Source organism: Eulemur rufifrons, chromosome 19 (assembly GCF_041146395.1).
Source record: "Eulemur rufifrons isolate Redbay chromosome 19, OSU_ERuf_1, whole genome shotgun sequence".
In the NCBI taxonomy this organism is placed as follows: domain Eukaryota; kingdom Metazoa; phylum Chordata; class Mammalia; order Primates; family Lemuridae; genus Eulemur; species Eulemur rufifrons.
The window spans coordinates 87,495,811-87,513,110 of record NC_091001.1 but is presented as its reverse complement, the minus strand read 5'-3'; the positions used below and the strand labels follow the sequence as shown (position 1 = coordinate 87,513,110).

The 17,300-nt window shown below is 34.0% G+C and overlaps 1 protein-coding gene across 1 annotated transcript in view; it reads right to left on the bottom strand.

Moving 5' to 3' along the window:
* PRKD3 (protein kinase D3) overlaps positions 1-17,300 on the bottom strand; it is a 53,603-nt gene that overhangs the window by 17,480 nt on the left and 18,823 nt on the right. The window contains exons 5-10 of the mRNA XM_069493897.1: positions 12,469-12,661; positions 9,299-9,376; positions 6,219-6,402; positions 4,673-4,796; positions 2,645-2,722; positions 1,184-1,460 (exon numbers count right to left, since the gene is read on the bottom strand). Coding sequence (XP_069349998.1) covers positions 1,184-1,460; positions 2,645-2,722; positions 4,673-4,796; positions 6,219-6,402; positions 9,299-9,376; positions 12,469-12,661 — 934 coding nt within the window. The remainder of the gene's footprint in view (positions 1-1,183; positions 1,461-2,644; positions 2,723-4,672; positions 4,797-6,218; positions 6,403-9,298; positions 9,377-12,468; positions 12,662-17,300) is intronic.

Here is a 17,300-nt window from a genome sequence, read left to right as displayed (position 1 = left end):
TAAGTACCTATATTGTTTTCTGATGAGACACTCCTTGGTTTTAATTAGAATTTCACAGCGTTCTGTCTAAAACCCTCCCAAAACTTAAGAACATTGTGAAATATCCATCTATCCCCCCAAATCAGTATTAAACATCGAACATGTACATGGTCATGACCCTCATCCTTTTGATCACACTTGTCTTCTCAACTAGAGTGAATACTACCCCTCCCACACCTCCCATTTAACTATGCCTATCCTATTCCTACCTGAGGTCCAAAGTCCAAATCAGGTTCTTCTATGAAGTCCTGCTTACTCTTTCTATCCATATCTGAGTTCTTTTGAGTAATGTATTCCTCATTTTTACATTATACTGCTTTATGCTACCATCTAATACTTACTTATATATGTCATATCTCCCTAAAGAGCTTTTATAATTTCTGTATTGCTTTTGTATTCTATTATAGCTCAAAGTCTTGCATAATGCCCAAAAGGGTTGCACAAAATAATATAGCTAAAGTGAAATAAACTATGTTTGCAAAGTGGTTGGTATTTATTTCAATTTAAATACATTTCTCTAACGAATGAATTATGCTTCCCCATAAACAACATAATGCCAGTGGGGGGAAGTATTAGTATATTATGACCTTTTGACTGTTAATTGTTCACTTGAACCTTTAACATATTTAGGTTTAATTACATAAATTTTGTTGGTACAGAACATGCGTTTCAGTAATTTTTTAATATTTCTGAATGTTTTAGTACAGTATGATGTGAACTTTTAACACTTTATTGCTTGTTTATAGCCCATGATGAAGCAAAATATTAACACTAGTAGTATACTTAACCCAATGAGACTTCATAGATGCCAAGCACTGTTCTGGACCTCATAGGTTCTCTTTCCTTTAATACTGACAACCCTAAAAGTAGGTACTATTACAGAGAGGTAAAGTACTTGCCTAAGATCATGTAATAGGTTGGTAGAGCCAGGATTTTAATGCAGGGAGACTGACTCTGGAGCCTAGCTCTGGGAGTTTTGTGTACATGTATATGCTGTAACCAACATAATTTTATAAAAGAATTAACTAAGGGTATTGGTTTATAAAGACAAAACTTCAGATGATACTGAAAAGAACACAAACGTACCCACAAAATGCTTAAGAACCAAAGAGGAGAAAAAGCCATCAACAAGCTTATTGCTTACTGTGATCTTTCCCTTGCCCTGGAGAAGTGCAAACACTTGCTTGAGGGGTAACAGGCATAAGAGCTTGGCGAATCGCCTTTTCCCAGCTCTGTGCTACATCAAGTCCAACTCCAGTGGCAGCAAGAACAGGATTGTGAGAGCTGTCCCCATTGTTCTCACCAACAAAGTATACCATCGTATCAGTGATGATTTCAAAGCAGTGTGGGTTGCTGCCTTGTGAAATGTTTGTGAAATCTCGTGGTGAAGATATGCGGAGAATTTCTGAAAGTGGAATTTCCTGAAGTAAAAAATTAAGTATTGGAAAATATGAATACATCTTTACTTTTATTTTTAAATACACTAAAGAATCAAAGATGTTCATTTTCACAAATGTCATTAAGACAAACACAAGTATGCAGTATATAGAACACAGTCAAGTCTTATGAGTGTCTGCCTGGAGTCATTTCCATGTCCAGCACTGCCAGAGGCAAAGCATGGAGCAGATGACTAAGCCAATGACTGAGGCCTGTAGCACGTCATTAGGACGCACAGGAGAGGATTTAGGAGGGTAATTTGCCACTATATTCAACACCTGTCACTTCCAACTATCATTAAATCAACTCCACAACTACTTCTCTAGGAGCTGCAGTCTGCAAGATATAACCCCAAAGTAAGTAAGAAGCAGAAATAATGGCAGAAAAAGCAGAATATTGAGTCAGTATAGGTTGTTTAAACACTCCACTCTGGTTCTGTCCATTGGAGTAAACTGTAACAATAATTTACGTTTAATCCACTTCCTAAGGCAAAAACTTATTTAAAAAAAAACCCACCAGCTTGAAGCAAGTCATTAGTTTCCATACTCTTTTTTACTGCCCTAACTGCTACATTTATAATCTTGTTTTGTGTCAGCCTGTGACATGGCAAACAGTGAGGCAAGCCAAGCAAGACTAAAAAGGAGATGAAGGGTCCAAATAAGCAATTGGAGACCGGAGCCTAAGGTAATGTGGAAGGTGGGAGAAACACCAAATACCACCTTGGCCTCTTCTGGACAGGCAATGATCATGGGACTTCCTAAGCAGCCTAATCTAAATCATAGTAACCAGAAGGAAAGCAGCAGCAAGCTGACAGTCAAGCCAAAAACAAAGACACATGACAAAACCAATCTTTGGTAGAAGGGCTGCTGTGGGGAGTGAAATGGAGGGATGGGGAACAGCTGCTTCAGCAAGGAACCTAACAGTGACTTCTATAAACCCTATTAGGCAGAGTCATAATAGGTACATTCAACTGTAACAATTAATGAATATTACTCAAATATATTTGAAAAACATACATTTTTTTTTTAAGGCTGGTCAAGTGAAGCAGTGGGAGTGGAGAAGGAACAAAGGAATCTATAACTGGTTGTCATGAATTAGTTGTAAACACCACTGCACTTGCACCAACCAATATTTTAATGTCTATATTTTTAAAATGTAAAATCCTTACCTTATAATACTTTGATCCAGATTCGTTTTGAAATAATGTTAGACATTTGCTGTCAAGTCTCCAATAATGCCTCTTTCTCTGTAAAATAAAGATCACAAAGCTGTGAGGTTCATCATCATGAGTCCTCCAAAGTACTTGTGCTTTCCTTTTCATTTTCATTCATAAATTTGTATTTTTGAATAGGTTTTAAAGTTCATGAGGTTCAAAATTCTCAAAATATAAGAAGGATACATAAAAAGAATCACTCCCACCATCACTCATATTCCACTCCTCACCCTTACTCCAGGTAAGCAATATTATTAGGTTTTTGGGAATCTTTTTAGAGAATTTTATGCATACACATATAGATACATCTGTTACATATACAGATGTGTGCACACACATACAAATATATAATTTGCTTGTAGGCTAAATTTCTAGAAGTTGACTTGCTGGATCAAAAGATATGTGCACGTGTAATTTTGTTTGATAGTGTTCAATTATTCTACACAAGATTTGACCCAGTTTATAGTCTCATCAGTAACATGATAGTGCCTATTTACTCACACTCTTATGAATGCAATATTGTTATTAAATTTTGATCTTTGCTGTACTGAAAAGTAAAAACTAGTATTTCAGTGAAAGTTTAAATTGTGTTTCTTCTATTATAAACGAATTCAAGCTCTTATGTATAAGACACTGTATTGCCTGTATTTTCATGATCTCTCTATTCATATTATTTGCCCATATTTCCATGTTATCATATTTGCTTATTAATTTGTTGGCATTCTTCACATATTATGAAATTAACCCTTTCGAATGAGTTGAAAATACTTTTTCCAGTTTGTCATTTGTCTTTGCTTTTTGCCATGTAGATTTTTTTTTGAGACTGAATTTATTAATCTTTGTTTTGTTTCTTTCCAACTGAGAGTTTAAAATAATTCTCCCAAAGTTTCTCCTACTGATTTAATTTCTTTATATTTAAATCTTTCATACACTTGGATTTATTATATGTAAAGTGTGAGGTATATATACAACTTTGTTTTTTTTTTATCTGGCTACATGGTTGCCCCAACACTATTTATTCAATTATCTATCTTTTCCCCTGCTGATTTGATAAAGCACCTTTGTGATATGACACTGAATTCCCAAATGTATGTACACCGCTTCAACTTCCATTTGGAAGGATATGAACTATAAATAAAACACACACACAACTGTAGTCTATACTGTTGTTACCATATAAAACTTCAGGTCAGCTAAATGTATTGGGTACTTCATTTTATTCTTAGATTTACTAGAAAGTCTTTTTCAGTAATTTATTCAGCAAATTTTAAAAATAATAAAAAAAGTGCCTGCTAACATTTATTGTGTGCTTACTAATGCCAGACACTGTTCCAAGCTTTTCTCATATATTAACTCATTTGTATCTATTAGGCAGTTACCATTATTATGCCAATTTTACAGATAAAGAAACTAAGACATAATGAACTAAGTAACTTTCCCAAGTTCAGTTTTAGTAAATAACAGAGACTTAGGCAGTCTAGCTCCAAAGTCTGTGATTGTTACTACACTATGCTGATTCTTCAAATCTACTCATTCCACAAGTATATGTATTCTTCCTCTTTGCTAGTTATAAAAAATAACTTGTATATTTACACTAAGTTAAAGTCTACATAAAACCAAATATGTTTCCTATTTTTGATAATAACTAAGATGATTTTTCAGATGAAGTTGTAGCTCCTTTTATTAATATCTTTAGTTGTAGAGCTTATTATATTTTGGGTAATTAGTCTTTATTGTGGCATAATCCCAGACCCTTTTTCAATCTTGATTGTTCTACCAGTTTGTAAAGTCAATGCATTAAATATTCTGCCTTTGAAAAATTCTTTACAAATGTGACTGTAATTCCAGTGTAACTTTTACATATTGTTGTAGTATATACAATGTCTTAATATATATTTCATTCTCATTTTGATTTTAAAAATTCACAAAATAAAACTCATAACAAAGTTTTACTAACATAAAAAAATGCATGTGATTACTGACCAGGTTATCCCTGCTGGTGTAATGGACCATCCACCCTTCCTTCACCATTGTGCTGCTCTTCCTCTTCGTGTGCTTGATGGATTGTACAACCCTCATTAGCGGAATGTTGTTGCTCGTTGATGGACTAAAAAATATTTAAAATTTATGCTAAATATTTGTGATTTTGATTCTTAAAAAATCATAAATACCGTAGGCTCATGAACTCTTTTTAAAGATAAGCTAAAATATTTCAAAATATCTCAGGAAAAAAAATCAATGCCTTAAGAAGAAGAAAAGTAATTAATACTGTTATGATGATACTGATTATATTGTAAACCCTCGTTATATGTCATGAATGTTTTCTGAAGGGTTGGTCACAAAAATATAAGAAAACAATGAGCAGAGCAGAAAGCATCCTCCTCAACTGGAAGATTTGGAGCCTGAGCAAAGGGTCTTATTTGGATTTGCTGTTGAAGTTTTGGTACCCTATGCAGCATGATAAATCAGCAAATTCACAAGGCACAATACAAGTATATGTATACTCAAATACACATGGCTCAAATATCAAGTCAATCACGTTGTTAGCAAAAAATACTTCTAGTAGAAGATATTTAAAGGGAAATGGTTTACAGATATTAAGAAAATAAAAAAATGTAATGAGTCAAATCAGGTAATATTGAAACATGAGTCAGTAACTATAGCTGTAGAAAAAGCAATTTGGCGTGTGTGTGGGTTTGTGTAAAATACACTGTTTTGAAATTTGAGCCTCAAACAGTTAAATACTTTCTCTTAAAATATGAAGTGTTCATGATCAGGAAACTAGCTAGGTTCTGTATAATCTCTAAATTGGGTAAATATCAAGTTTTGGTTAATGATGGTAACTATAATAATAGCTATAATTTAATGATAAGCCAGACTGAATAAATGATGACTCAGCCATGCGAGACTGATAAATGACCCATTTTCTCTAAATGACTCTTCATTGCCAATAAAAAACACAATCTGCCAAAATGGTGACATTTTATGACAAAGTAGTATATCCTATAGGCTACAAAAATTGAATTTCTATAAACATAGTGGGATAGTTGTTATAGTCCCACAGCATTTTTACAAAGTGCTAACGGATTAACTGTGGCAATATGAAAACTGACCCCAAGTTCATCACCATCATCTTTGTACAACATTCTTAGTATATTCTTTACTGCTGTTTCCACCATCTGCCTTTAAATCTGCCTGTGTGAAAACTGGTTGCTTTAACTTACCATTCAACACTGGCACTTTGTAGTGGCTGTTCCATGACTAGGTATTATATCTACACCATATGTAAATAAGACATTTTCCTTTATAAAAAAACAAAACAAGGATTCTCAAACCTTCCCATCTTGAGTGGATGGCAAGGGTGATGTAATTTATTTCAGAAATACTACACTGCATGTAAAAGAATTAGCCAGAATTTAATTAGGTTTTAAATTATATTTAAGGTTCAAAGAGATGTGGCATTTTCTTAATGAGATCCTGAACTGACTTTGAATTTAGGAATAGCTTGCAATACCTACATATGTGTTACCTGATTGTTTTAACAGTTTCTTCATCTCTTTCCACATCAAGATCAGATGGATCCAGGAAGAACATTTTATCTTCTGGAGGAGATGGCTCTTCTGTGTCATCTAAGCCCCGACTACCCTCACTATTCAAGTCATTACTGTCAATGTCCATTGGTATATCTGTATCTGTTCCCAGACTGGAAGGTTCTGGCAAAGTTTTAAATGAATTTCAGAGTTTTATATTAATGGGTTATCAATACATCTAAATATAGGCAGTCTATTGAATGTGAAAAAACAAGTTTTAAAATTCTTAAAATATAAGAAAAGATCTTTATGATTCAGGATAAAATACTTCTTAAAGATACAAAATACACAAATCATAAAGCACAAGGTTAATTAATTTGATTATGTTAGAACTTTAAATTTCTGTATGACAAAAAATACTATAAGCAAAGTGAAAGATACGTTGCCACCATTATATGATGGTCAACTGATTTCTGACGTGCCAAGACAATTCAATGGGGAAAGAACAAATAGCTTTTATAATAAATGGTGCTAGGACAGCTGCGTATTTGCATGCAAAAGAATGAAGTTGGACCCCTTCCTTAAACCATATGTAAAAATTAACTCAAAGCAGATCACAGAGCTAAAACTATAAAACTTGAAGAAGAAAACATAAAAGTAAATCTTTATGATCTTGGGTTAGGCAAGGCATTCTTAAATATAACACCAAAAACATAAGTGACAAAAGAAAAAAATAAATCACTTCATTAAAACCAGACACTTCTGTGCTACAAACAATACCTTAAGAAAGTGAAAAGACAGCCCACAGAATGTGAGAAAATATTTATAAGTCATATACCAGATAAGGGACTTGTAGCCAGAATATTTAAAATCTCTTACAACTCAATAATAAAGAGATAAATAACTTAGTTAGACGGGCAAAGGACCTGAATAGGTATTTTTCCAAAGAAGATACAAAAATGGCCAATAAGCACGTGAAAAGATGCTCAACATCAGTCATCAGGGAAATGCAAATGAGATACCACTTCACATTTGCTAGGACAGCTGTAATCAAAAAGCCAGACAATAACAAGTGGTAGTGAGGATGCAGAGAAATCAGAATCCTCATACACTGCTGGTGGGAATGTAAAATGGTACAGCTGCTTTAGAGAAAAATTTGTTAGGTCCTCAAAATATTAAAACATAGAGTTACCATATGACTAATCCAGTGTTACCAACTGCACTACTGTGTAGCTACCCAAGTGAATGAAAATATATGTCCATGGAAAAATTATGCTCTATTGTTCATAGTTGCATTATTCATAATATTTCCAAAGTGAATATATCTCAAGAGTCTACTAACTGGTGAATTGATAAATAAAATGAGGCATATCCCTGCAGAAGAATAGTATTATATTTGTCAATAAACAAGAATAAATATTGACATATGCTGCAACATGGATGAACCCTAAAAACATTATGCTAAGTGAAAGAAGCCAGTCACAAAAGACTATATTCTGTATAATTCCACTTATGTAAAATATCTAGACAAGAAAATAAAAATAGAAAGTTGATTAGTGGTTGCCAAGGGCCACTGTGAAGGAGAGGATAGGGAGCGACTTCTAATGGGTATGAGTTCCTTTTTGGGGTAACAAAAATGTTCCAACATTAGAATGTAGTGATGGCTGCACAGCTTTGTGAATATACTAAATGAATGAATCGTAAGGTGTGCAAATTATATCTCAATAAAGCTGTTAAAGAAAAGATTAAGCCACTGACTGAGAGAAGATATTTATACCACACATAACTGAAAAAGGACAAGTATGTAGGATTATCAACAACTTCTGCAAATCTATAACAAATAAACAGAAAAATAAACAAAGTATCTAAAAAGGCAATTCACAGGGGAAAACCCCTAAATAACCAATAAACATATGAAAGATGCCCCAACTCACTAGTAATCAGAGAAATGCACATTAAAATAAATATAAATGGTACTTCATATCGGTCAAAAGGTAGAAAAGTACAAAAATATAAATATATGAACTATACATCTAGAATAGACTTTAGTCATATAGAAAACTGTATTAATTGAATGAGAAAACCAACATGCTCTGTTAGTGTTGTTAACCAGTGCTATGGTCTGAATGTTTGTGTTTCGCCTCCAAATTCATATGTTGAAACACTAACTCCCAAGATAATGGTATCGGGTGGTGGGGCCTTTGGGAGGTGATTAGATGATAAGGGCTCTGCCCTCATGATTGGCATTAGTGTTCTTATAAAATAGGCACAAAGGAGCCCCTTTGCCCATTCCACCATGTGAGGATGCAGCTAGAAAGTGCCATCTATGAACCAGAGAACAGACCCTCACCAGAGATAGAATCTGCCTGTGCCTCAGACTTCCCAGGTTCCAGAACTAGAAGCAATACATTTCTGTTGTTTGTAAGCTACCCAGCCTTGTTAAAAGAAAATTACACTGAAAGGCTGGAGTTCTTACTTCCTACTTGCAAAAAAAAAGGTAATACCTTGCTTAGTATTATCTTGAAAAGAGAAAAAAAAATGGCCCCAAAGGGAAAATGTTTGGATAATGATAATTTGACAAAAAAAGAGACAGTGAGGCAGTATGGTGTGTTCTAATGACTGTGGACTAAGGAGCCAGATCACATGGGCTCAAATTCCAGCTCTGCCACTTACTGGCTGTATTTCTAGGGCAACTTATTTTGTATTTTTGTGCCTCAGTTTACTCATCTCTTAATGCTTAAATGTTTAGAACAATGCAGTCAATAAACATTAGAACTATGAAAGAATAGGGACAACAGCAGGGTTTTAAAACAAGTCCTTTTATGTCTAAAGATAAACGAGGATATGCAACACTACTGGCTATATCAGACTACAAAGTAGTAGGTGGCTAGAGGAAAGATGGAAAGGCATAATTACTAACAAATGTACACTGTCACTGATCTCTCTCTTTGCTTATTAAATCAGAAACAAAGTAAATTTAAATATAAAAGTAAATGCAAATATAACCTCTTGCAAAGATAATACATGAAAGAATTGTGACCTTTTCTGATCTTTTATTGAAATTAAGAAAGAATTTTACCTCCATTGAAAGTAACTTCCCCGAGGCAGTCTCTTGGTACTTTTGACGCACAGCGTTTATGGCAATTGAACTTGCAATCTAAAATAAAAATATTCAGTTTACTAATTTACATAACAAGTCAGGCAATATCAGATATGGTCAGACTTTCTTTAAATCACTCACAGATGGAATACTATTAATATTAGTGATGATGATGGTTTAAAATAATAACCTTCTACAAGTCACTTAACACCTCCTCCCAATCGCCCCCGAGCTCAGTTTCTTCATCTGTATAATGAGGCTAATACCATTTGTATAACCCTGTCAAAATGTGATGGCAGCTCCATGTTTCCTTAACTCACATTCATCTTTCCACACCCCCGTAAGAGTTTCTTAAGCTGATTAAATTCCTATCCAAGGTATGTCAGATACATATTTTCAATTCCTAAGTATTAGGACCAGATGCATATGCAGAAAAAAGATTGAGATCCAACAAATATTTATCAGGAATTGCATAAGGGCTTTCACATATAACCCTGGGAGGAAGGACTGAGCTCAGGTATGAGGTTTCCCACTTTTACATAATAGTTCTCTTCAGCCTACAAGAAACCTCAGAGTTGACAGCACTGCAGATCAGTATCAGATGCAATCTCTTCAACAATACTGTATAACTCGGTAGTTCTCAAACTGTGGTTCCCACACCAGCAGCATCAACATCATTTGGCAACTTGTGAGAAATACAAATTCTTGGGCTCCACCCCAGACCTATTATATCAGCAACTCTGGGAGTGGGGCTGAGAAATGTGTGTTTTAATGAGCTCTTTAAGTGACACTAAGATTGAGACTCATTGATACAACTATGTCTAACATCACCTTTGAAATACATCTACCAGCAATAACTGGCTAAAAAGAATTTTTTGGGTTCTGACTTAGAAAGCTTTTGTAACCCTTGTGAGTCAAGGAAATCCTGGGTATCATGCTGACAGTGTTGGTTGAAGGTCATTATAAGAAAAAGTGCCATGAAATTAATAACTTGGTAGATGATAAATTTACATTATATAACACTGTCCTTCTTAAGAGAGGCCCTAAGAAAAATTAAAATGATATTAATATCTTGTACATATTTCGATAGATTTGTTTTTTATCTCATGAACTCTGAAAATTGTGAAAACAAGGTTTTCATTTTCCCTTTGAAAATTTAGAGCCAAATTTGTGGTGTACCCAGCAGCAAGTATGTAAGTTCTAACGGCAGGCATTTTAATTTCTCTATGTTCTTACCCATGTTTTTATTAATTTGTTTATGCTTTCTTACATTTCACATATGCTTTCAAGCTGCATTGAAGTTTTTATACAGCAAAGTAGAAAATAAAAAGATAAATGAATGGACGAATGAATTCTTGAAATTGTGTATTTTCTCAAATGATACAGTATAACTGTTTACCTTACCTAAATTATTTTTTTTCTTAGCTTGACAAATGAATGGAAATAAAGACTATTTTATTTAACTATCTTAATTTGTACTATAAAAATATAGAAATCAATGAAATAAATTATTTTTTATTGATAACTGAAATAGCTCAGCTATATGGAAATAAAACCTACCATTTTCTGAACCAGTAAGTACAAAACATTATTCTTCTAGAACCCTGAGAAGTTAAATAACCCAGTGGCAGAATTAACAAGCTATATTTAAAAATTCATTAACCTACATATTTATTTTAGTTCCTCTACAAAATATTATACTTTTCTGCATATGGTTTGAGAATGTTTCCGTTCTGTTTAGCAGTGCGGCACTATTAACTACCTTTAACAAAGATTATCTGTTGGCTAGAATTTGTACATCTGCTACTAATGTTCTTTCCCAAAACATTTCTCAGTGGCTGTTTTCCAATATACTTTTGTGTTGATACTTTAAAGTATTAATTTATATATTAATTCATATTCAAAGCAAGCTGTTGAAATAAGATTTCAACATTTAAATATGCCTGCCTAATAGTTATATCTTACAACAAATGTTCTCATATGCTATTAAATATTGTCAAGAAAAGCTTTCTTATATACTTAAGTTAAAAATATATATGATTATCTTACTTGTGTTGTAAGCAAGGATTTATTGCCACAAAAACCTACCTTAATGTTTTATTTAGCTCACTTGATAATGCAACTCCACAAATAATTCTACTATATAAAAAGGTGTGGTACTAAGAACTGCTAGATTAATCACATGAAAAAAGTACGTAAGATTATAGTTAGACTACTTATACCCTATCCTGGCTCAATAACTAATAATCTAAGATATTTAACTTTTTATTTTAGTTTTCACTCTACTGTACAGCATTGCTGAGAAAATATAAGACCAAAAAAAAAAATCTTAAAATATAAAAGTATTATATAACTATAAGCAAAAATTATTCCATTATTCTATTAAAAACCTGGTTCATTAAGAGATGTTTTGGGAATACTATGATAATGTGCAGGATTTGTATCCAAATATGGATGGTCCCTAATATAATTTTAGTAGCTTCTACTATATCCTACTTATTTCAGTGTGTTATTCTCTGGAATGACAATTTTTGCATAATTCCCCTAGTTACATCATCAAAAACAAAAAAACCCCAAACTCTTGTAGTATATTTACATATGTATGAATATTTAATGAAAAGAGGAAAGCATTATTTCTATTTTGGGTAGTGTCTGGCTATGGAATCAAAAAGACATAAGCTCAAAAAAAAAAAAAAAAAAGACATAAGCTCAAATATCAGCTTTGCTGCTTACCAGCTGTTCTGCATCATGCAGGTTAAGAAGTCATACCTCACAGATATAAATTCTAGTTTCTCTGTTTACTAGCTATGTGATCTTAAGCAAGTTACTTAATTTCTCTTGCCTATAAAATAGAAAATGATTCCCATTACTAATAACAAAAGCATATTTCACATATAGCTGCTTTGAAGACTGAATATGTAATTTTTTTTTTTTAGCATAGTGCTTGGTACATAATACACATATTGAAGATAGTAGTAGTTGCTGGCATACATACATTTGTATTTTTTATAAATATATATTTTTTTCCTTTCTAAGTTAACAACTATGAGAATAATTTCTTTAATGCTTCTCAAATATAAATATTTTAAACCTCTATTTGCTAACAAAAACAGACACTAATTTTACTTGAGGAAAACATATAATCCTACCTTTACACTGCATTCCTTGCCGAAAGAGGCCTTTCAGTAACCGCTTGCAGTACTGACATATTGTGGGACGGGTGTAAGAGTGAACAGCAAATGTGTGTGGAACTTTTACTCTGCACATTACCATCTTTTCCATCCAGATTGGGCGACCACTCCAAGAAGGAATTCTCTTACTTGGTTCTTGGTGAACATGTGACTAAAATATAAGTAATTTCCATAAGTATAAGTCAAAATATTAAAAACAAAATGTTGGGCGCAAAGCTTAACCACAAAAATCACTTATTTGGAACACAAAAGCCAAAAATCTAAAAATGTATATCTCAGCAATTTCCTTTGCAAAGCTTAATTTGCCAACCCCTGAATGAGAAAAATGTAGATTCTTTTTGCTAATGTTTATGCTTAAAAAAAACCTAAGATATGTTGATTCTTATGTCCTTATTCACTGATTAACTATTATTTATCAGGCACATTCAGCATTTTACAAATAAAAACTAAAAGCCTTAAAATGAATTTACGACAGATGTTCAAATCCCTTCAAAAACCTGACCAAGGAATTAATCACAGGAAAAGTAAATAAACTCACAAAGTATTATTGCTGCTCAGGTTGCATTATTCAACATGATGTCTGAAAATATTTTGAAACAAATCTTAGATTTTCAAGTTTCTCTTAACACATACTAAAACACGTATGTAAAATTTTAAGTCTAATTAATGATTATCAAATAAATAATGGCAGACACAAAACTAATTAAATCAATGTTAGTTCCTAGTACCTAGGTTTTAGGAAGTTCCTTGATATTTTAAGTATTTTCCAGTTTTTTGAGTTTTCCCCCCAGGTGAACAAAAAGCAAAATTAAAGAAAGCATCAATTAAAAATTTTTGTGTAACCTGAGGGTTACGTGGACTTTTGTAACTATGGCTCTTTCTGTATGAAGGAAATAACCTAAATTACAACCCAGTTTAATGTGGCTCATTCCATTCATTCAACAACATTCATTATCATATGACAGGCCCTATACTATATATTAGGGATCAAAAAAATGAATAAAACATAATCCAAGTTCTCAAATCCAAAATCCAAATACCTAACTACCATCTAGACACCTTAATAAATTTTGTTGAACCTGCTTGCATCTTCACTGACAGAACTGCAGTCCTGAGATCTTTTAGATATCTTCTGTAACTAGTAAGTTTTGTAACTCAGAGAAGTTGTGTCATTCTACATTGGTATGTTCAATCAAGAGAAGTAACAGAAGAAACCAAGAGACAGTGTAAAGGAGAAGAAAGGAAAGGAGGGAAGAAGAATGAAAGTAGGAGGGAGAAAAGGAAAAGAAACAGACAAAAATGAATGGAGGAGAGCACTATAAAGAGACAAAAATGTAGCTTCAGATCAATAGTTTTTTACTAATGTGTAGCCAGAAATTTTCTAAAATGAATGATGAAGCAGTTTAATTCAGGAAAAGTAAAAAAAAAAAAAAGAGCGTGGAAACCCAAACCACGCTTGTGTGCTTCAGCTGTCCAGTGTGTCCTGCTCTAGTCTGGCTCACCCTCCATGCTGCCGTGTGTGGACCACCTTCAGCAAAAACAACACCACTGACTCTGTAAAGCTAATAGAGAATCCAGCGGGAACTAGAAACAGATGTTTTAGATCTTTGCTCATCCCTGGCTCCCTACTCTAGTGGTGACTCAACGTTCTGCTTCTTTTGCTCCTGTTTCTTCTTTTGGTTTGTCTTAAGTTCAAAACAGCAGATGGAGTAAGACTGATTTATCCAGTCATCATCAAGCATACAGACTACTCCTGTAAGGAAGAGATTTCATAACAGATACTTTCATATGCCAACGGCCATTTAGTGACTCCCTTTTGGTCACGTCTTGCTAGGATCAGGTTATTAGAGACACGGGACAGAGCTTGTGTGCCAGGAACTACTCAGGGAACTATGGTTGTAGCAGCCACCTAATCCTGTCATGTCCTTATTTATGTTATCATCCCTATTTTAAATATGAAAAAACAGGCTCAAAGGGATTAATACTACCAAGGGGTAGTGTCAGAATCAAGACGTAAACTCAGCTCTTCCACACTATAGTTCAGTGCTTTTTAACCTTTTTCCTATCTCAATATACCTGGGCGTAATACAATGCCATCAATAATAGTGGTTTGCCACTCTATGGGGTGAGGATGGCAGGAAAGGTATGTCAGACTTAATCAGAATTCGGAGGGAGGTAGATGTTCCTAGAATTACCTAGGGTATTTGGTTAAAATGGGACCAGTGAGATTATAGTAACTGGAACTGAGTGAAAGTTCTTTTCTCACCTTGCTTTAATGTCCCTATACACAAATTAGTGCTAAGCTTAAACTGTTATTTCTTCCTTGTTAATGTGTAGCAAGAAATTCTCTAAAAGAATTTGATTATTTTCACAACTTAAGCTAACATTTGCCGAAGTAATTGCTCACAAAAACTATATAACGATATTGTCAACTCTCAATTACATATAGTAATAAAGGGAATAAAAAAGTATTTTAAAAAAGGACAGTTCCTTAATTATGTATATTTAGTTGGCTCTGGAGTATTACTCAATGAAAAATCTCCACTTTTATGCTTATGCTTAGACTCAACATTTTCTTTCTAGCTTGATTCTATCCTCTGCCCCTCAGGAATTTCCCCAAATGTACTGAAAGGAATATTTATCTGTCTCATCTTCAAACAGCCAGCACTCAATTCTGGTTTCTCTAATCTTAGTGGTCCCATTTTAACCAAATTCAATGAACAGTCGATCTTCTGTTCTTCCATCTCTTTATTTGATTCTCTTCAGACTGACTTGTGACATTCTAACAGAAACTACCTTCTTACATGTAAACAAAGACAGCCTCAGAGTCAGATTCAAAGTTTTCTACTCCCAACTTGCCTATTTTCAAGCTTATCTTAGTATTCAGTGAAGTTTAATATCCTGACTCCTCAGAAACTTTTCTTCCTTATTTTCACTATCTGTGAAGTCAGGTTAATACCTATACCTCCCAGGATTGTGGTGAGGATTACAAGAGAAAAGGTGAAGCAGCCATCACAAAGCCTGGCACACGAGTGCTTAGGAGGCTCTCAAGGTGCAGCCACTTGGAGTTAGTTCTCTGGGTTTGGCTTAGGGGTTGCTCTTATTTCCTAACTGCTATCTCCTCCATTCCTTTAGATTGTCCTCTCTTCCCACTCTTGCTTCCCTCTTTTCCTCCACAAGCTCTTCTCTTACTCTACCTCCTTCTTTTTGAGGCTGTATGTTTGGACTGACAAAGGGAAACCTTCTTGAAGACCTTCTACTCTACAAGTTCTCCTTGTTTATTTAAAATACTCTAAACAATATAACTGATTCAGACATGTCACTCTACTTCTTACACGTCCCTAAGGAGTTTTCATCTTCAGGATAAAATATAAATTAATGAATTAAAACATAATACTTTATCCATCTGTTCTGTCCTTGTCCTATTCAATATTTCCTAACTAGTAATACTCAACTGGGTGCAGCTGGTACACCAGCATCACTTGTGGGGGTCTTAAAACAACACAACTCTATCCTACAGTCCTCACTCCCAGATAAGCTCTCTGTGTAGTTCAGTATATAAAATACACTACCTTTTCTCCTGCCAATCTTTTCCCAAGTTCTTCCACATGTTTATAATAACCTCTTGTTCTCAGTCCCTTATATCATAGCATTCTTTTTCTACTTTAAAAATCTCACACTGAGGCTAAGCAATATGCAAATATTGGATTTTTGTGAAAGGATTTCAGAGGCTTTTATTCTGGTGTCTCAGTCTAACAAAATCTTGTGACTAGGGTGCCAAGACCATAGCCTGAGGCTTGCTTTTGTCATTAATTTGTAGAAGATCAAAGAGGTTATAGAAACTAAACGATAAGATTATAATCTATGGATGGAAGTCACTTCAAGTACTATCAAATGTACAAGAGAGTTATTGCTTTCTTTCCTGATCTAACACCTTTACCCTTGAGAGGTACAATATATTATGAGAAAAATCACTGATTTACAAATAATGAGTTCTAGATTTAATTCTAGTATCTTTTACTAATTTGCTCTGTCACTTACGTCACTTAACCATTGTGTATCTCAATGGTCTCATCTGTATACAGATCTGATATATATATTGTGAGGATCAGTGGAGTCATTCACTCATTCATTCACTGAGTACCTACTAAGTACCAAGGATCATGCTGGACACAATGGGGCACATAAAGACATAAGTATTGTCTTCCCTAAATAGATCAAAATCTCCTTGAGGACAATCCAGTACACAAACACTGTGATATTAAGTAGAATGTTATATACACAATTAGGAAGGTTTAAAAAGTATAATGGCATTCAGAACATAAAATAACTTCTCGGCAAGGGGATAATCAGGAAAGGTAGCTTTTAAGCCAGGTAGGGAAAATCCATGTAGTATGGACAACAACAAGAGCAAAGAAAGGGGAAGCAAGGGTGTCATCAGGGAAATGCTGAATAGTACAGATTGTAAGAAACGCAGCATGTATAAAAAGTTTCCTAGCAGAGAGTGATATGATCAGAGCAGTATAATAGAAAACTTGACCTGGCTGTCATGTATAAGATGAAGTGAAATACAGAGACCAGGAGCAGGGACACTGGTTAGGAGGCTAATACAGTGGTCTGAGTAATAAATAATGCAATCCCAAGGTGTATAAAATGCAATTCATTACTGTTGGTAGGCCCTGCCCCCATTATTACATTTTAAGTTTCTTAAGTGTAGGAACATTACTGTTCTTTAGTGTATCAATAATGTGCTAGAATGTCATACACACTGTAGAAATATAAGGAATAAG